This window comes from Acanthisitta chloris, unplaced genomic scaffold (genome assembly GCF_000695815.1).
Source record: "Acanthisitta chloris isolate BGI_N310 unplaced genomic scaffold, ASM69581v1 scaffold3188, whole genome shotgun sequence".
NCBI lineage: Eukaryota > Metazoa > Chordata > Aves > Passeriformes > Acanthisittidae > Acanthisitta > Acanthisitta chloris.
This window is the reverse complement of record NW_008685201.1, coordinates 16,703-21,438: the sequence shown is the minus strand read 5'-3', so window position 1 is coordinate 21,438 and position 4,736 is coordinate 16,703. Positions and strand designations below refer to the sequence as shown.

The window sequence follows — 4,736 nt, the reverse complement described above, 5'->3', positions numbered from 1 at the left end:
AAGAGTGCTCTGTGCTGCCTGGCTCATCCCTCTGCCAGAGGAATCCTCTCAAACATGTATTTGCCGTTTCCATTTCAACTGATTCCCATGGCAGGGAATGCTCCTGGGGGGATTTCTACAGCTGGAAACATCATGGGAATACAAAGATGTTGCTGGTGCTCAAACTACATACTCACTCCTTCAGCTTTGATCTCTCATTTCTAGTCACACATCTCTGGGCAGTCTGCTGGTGCTTCCTGGTTATTCCAGAACTGTATTTCCCATGTAGGAAATGACTGTATCTTATATCCATGTTCCAGAACAGAGGTCACACCATGGCAGACACCGTTATCATGGGAATACAAAGATGTTGCTGGTGCTCAAACTACATACTCACTCCTTCAGCTTTGATCTCTCATTTCTAGTCACACATCTCTGGGCAGTCTGCTGGTGCTTCCTGGTTATTCCAGAACTGTATTTCCCATGTAGGAAATGACTGTATCTTATATCCATGTTCCAGAACAGAGGTCACACCATGGCAGACACCGTTCTTCTGCTCCACTGATTTAATGACTGTATCTTATATCCATGTTCCAGAACAGAGGTCACACCATGGCAGACACCGTTCTTCTGCTCAGGGCCACTGATTTGAGACCAGCAGGACCATCCTTCTGCTCAGGGCCACTGATTTGACACCAACAGGATGATTCACACTAGTTCATAAACAATATTGACTTACACAATGAGGGGCAACACAGCTGCTGCCATTTCCCTGACAGAAGAACAAACTGAGCTGTATTTAAGTGAACTTCCCTCAGCTATTTGGGCTGGACATTTGGGTGGCAGCAGCAGCATGAGCTGCACCCAGAGGACAGGCCAGCCCTGCCCCTGAGAGCTGAGGCTACACTTGCTGTGGGTGCACAGGGTGTCTGCAGGGTGGTGATGGCAGGCATGGGTCAGCCTGTCTCAGGGACAGCATGAGGAGCACATGTCAGAGCTCACTGGGACATTCATGCTGTGCTCTCCATAACAGCTGGTCCCACCACAGCCCTTCAAATAGACTGTCCTTGGGGGTCAGAAATGCACCCTCCAGGCTGGGAAACATGGTCTGCCTGTGCCCACAGCTCCATAGTTCTGCCTGAAGGGTGGGCCTGGGGGGGACAGACCTGCAAACCTACTGGGGAGCTGCAGTCTGCTCACCCAGCAAACACCACATCCCACTGGGGGAGGGATGCTTTGCAGCTCCCTGGAGTGACCAGCACAAGAAAGACATGGACCTGTTGGAATGAGTCCAGAGGAGGTCACTAAGTTGATCATAGGGCTGGAGCAACTCTGTTCTGGAGACAGGCTGAGATGGGTCTGTTCAGCCTGGAGAAGGGAAGGCTCCAAGGAGAGCTTAGAGACCCTTCAAGTGCCTTCCGGAGAAGGGCAATGAAGCTGGGGAAGGGACTGGAACACAAGCCCTGTGAGGAGAGGCTGAGGGAGCTGGGGCTGTTTAGCCTGGAAAAGAAGAGGCTCAGGGGTGACCTTATCACTCTCTACAGCTCCCTGACAGAGGTTGGAGCCAGGTGGGGTCAGGCTCTGCTCCCACGGAACAGTGACAGGATGAGAGGACATAGTCTCAAGCTGGGCCAGGAGAGGTTAAGGTTAGACATCAGGTAGAATTTCTTCCCAGAGAGGGTGATCAGACACTGGAATGTGCTGCCCAGGGAGGTGGTGGAGTCACCATCCCTGGAGGTGTTTAAGGAGAGACTGAAGGTGGCACACGGTACCATGGTCTAGTGGCCACAGTGGTGTTAGGTCATGTGTTAGACTTGATGATCTCAGAGGTCTTTTCCAACCTGATTGATTCTGTAAAGGGGCTCCCAGAGAGCTGGAGAGGGAGTCTGGACAAGGGCCTGCAATGACAGGAGACAGGAGGGTTCTGTTGGTCTCAAATCAGTGGTCCTGAGCAGAAGGAGGGTGCTTGCCATGGTGTGACCTCAGTTCTGGAATGTGGGCAACTGCCAGAGGGCAGGGTTAGATAGGATATTGGGAAGTAATTCTTCCCTGTGAGATGCTGAGACACTGGCACAGGCTACCTAGAGCAACTGTGGCTGCTCCATCCCTGGGAGTGCTCCAGGCCACGCTAGATGGGGCTTGGAGCCACCTGGGCTAGTGGAATGTGTCCCTGACCATGGCAAGGGGTGGAACTAGATGAGTTTTAAGCTCCCTTCCAACCCGAGCCAGTCTGTGATTCTCTAAACATTCCAGAAACCAGCTGATTACACAGAACTGCAATCCTCTAGCTGTTCCACCCCCAGCAGGAACACTGCAGTGTTCTCTGCCTAAGGACATGTCCATGGGAGGCCTTGTCTTTTCCAGACCATTTTTCTCCCCAATCCCCACACAGATCCCAGGGCACCCAGTGCAGAGATTTTGATGATTACCCTTTCCTATGTTGTTCTGTGGCATTAACTGCCCTCAAGACCTAGAGGATAATATTTTTTTTCCTCCACCTCTAACAAAACTTGATGGAAAGCTCAAAGCTTCAAGGTTGCTAAGCTCAAGTCTCTGTCTCTAAGTGACAATTTGGAAAGGCACCTCTCACACTGGGTTTCCAGCTTAAACAGCTGGTTCCACAGTTGTTCCAGCTGGGAACCACAAATTACCAGGAATGGAAAGTCTAAGTGCAGCAGACAAGGCCAATGACTAAACACTGCAGACTCCCAGGATGGAGCACGTACACCAGTGCTCAGCCTCGCAGGCCATTCCACGCAGGACAATTTCTGCGTGGCTGTGTGGGAGCTGCAGGGTCTGGGGGCTTTTAGAAAAGAAACCTTCTAGTTTCTTCTGGTGAAAGAAATCTTCTGCTGTCCCCAACAGCAAAAGGGCAATGAACTGTTGGAGCAAGACCAGAGGAGGCCACAAAGCTGATCAGAGCACTGGAGCACCTTCCCTACAAGGACAGGTTGAGAGAGTTGGGGCTGTTCAGCCTGGAGAAGAGAAGGTTGTGTGGAGACCTCAGAGCAATCTGCCAGGAGCTGAAGGGGCTCCAGGGAAGCTGCAGAGGGACTCTTGGTAAGGAAATGCAGGAGGAGGACAAGGAGGAATGGGGAGAAATTGAAAAAGTGAAATTTAGGTTAGATCTTAGGCAGAAGTTTTCCCTGTGAGGGTGGTGAGACACTGACTGTCCCAGGTTGCCCAGGGAGGCTGTGGCTGCCCCAACCCTGGCAGTGTTCGTTGGCTAAAGCCTTGAGCAACCTGCTCTGGTGGGAGGTGTCCCTGCCCAGGGCAGGGGGTTGGGGCTGGGTGATCTCTGAGCTCCATTCCAACTCCTTAACATATTATGATACTAAGAAACCATCTCAGCTATGAACCAGTCTCAGCAGCTCAGAGTTGCACATGGGAAACTTACCACTAAGCTGATGCATCTACTGTTTTTATTGGTTTTCAAGATCCCAAATTTAGCTGAAATGTATTTTACTCCCTATGAGGACTCTCTATGCAGAGCCCATAGGCTGCTGTATAGAAACACACCCTAACTTTAGACAAGCAGTGTGCAAATTGCATCCACCACTCTAAAAGGCAAAACCAAACCAAATTAGCAAAAAAACCCTACAAATACTTTGAATCTGAAAGCTTTGCTATCATTCTCCTTGGCAAAGAGCACTTCTCTAATCACTTCATCATTTTTTTCACCTACTAGAAATATTCTTCCCCTTTCCCCCAAGATCCTCCATTTAATGGACAAAAAAAAGTGTTTAAAATAAAAGAAAAGCAACTTTGGTTTCTTTATCCCTCTGTAACTCAGGCCTTTACACTCCAGCTCTTTTATAGGAGCTGCTTACATCACTGAGAGGTAACTTTTCTTTTCACTTGTAGCTGCAACTGCACAAGCTCTTCCCTGTGTGCTGGAATGGGAAAAGCAGTCAGGAAGGATTGAGGGTCTGTCCCAGTGTCCCGAGCCTGGACATGCTCTGCATGCTGTGAGGAATTGCAGTGTGGGGAGGCTCAGCCTTACCTTCCTCAGCTCCTGCTTTTTCCAGAGAAGCTGAAGGGTTTTCAGCAACAGGAGTGGGTCCTGGCCTGGAGGAGGGGAAAGAGAGAGAGAGAAAAGGAGGGAGAAAAAGAAAACAAAGCAGATTTATTGGCTGTGCAGAGGCAACCCAGACACACTGGGGCATTGTTCACCCTAGAGGAATCAGCTACTCCCTGCACTGTGCTGGAAACCACCAACCTTCCAACTGCCAGTCAGGATTAGAGCTAAACCCTGCACTGAAACCCTAACAAATCCCAGCCAGCATCCAGGCATGGCTTCAACTCAGCACCCTGGGGCCTCCTACACCCCAGAGCTGTCCTGCTGCCTCTACAGCTAAATCCTGCTGCTGCTCAGCACCCCTTCCACCCCCACAGCCCAGTCCCCATTCCACAGAGAGCAAAATGGTCCTGCAAGAGTCAGCACCTGGCACAGGTTGGGAAGGATGATCAGCACATGGATTTGTAATGAGCTGCTCTGGATGTAATCAGGGCAGCTGGGGATGGAGGGGGGACTGGGTGAGACTGGGGCAGCTCAGCCCCTGTGTGCTGGGGCCAGTGCAGGGCAGTGTGTGCTGCAGAGAGGAGTGTGCCCATCCCAGGCTGGACTCTGGACACAGGCTGAGCTCTGCAGGGATTCAGGCAAAGTGATATCCGACAAAGAGGGAAGACAAAGAGCTGCTGTGATTAGTGGCGAGGCTAAACAAAAAGGGATCAAATACTTCACAAGAAGGTTATTT

General features: G+C 50.8%; 1 protein-coding gene across 1 annotated transcript in view; it reads right to left on the bottom strand.

Moving 5' to 3' along the window:
• LOC103806930 (exonuclease mut-7 homolog) overlaps positions 1-4,047 on the bottom strand; it is a gene marked incomplete at both ends in the record, with an annotated part of 7,564 nt that extends 3,517 nt beyond the window's left edge. Inside the window, one exon of the mRNA XM_009079641.1 lies at positions 3,983-4,047. Coding sequence (XP_009077889.1) covers positions 3,983-4,047 — 65 coding nt within the window. The remainder of the gene's footprint in view (positions 1-3,982) is intronic.
• Between the last annotated feature and the right edge of the window lie 689 nt (positions 4,048-4,736).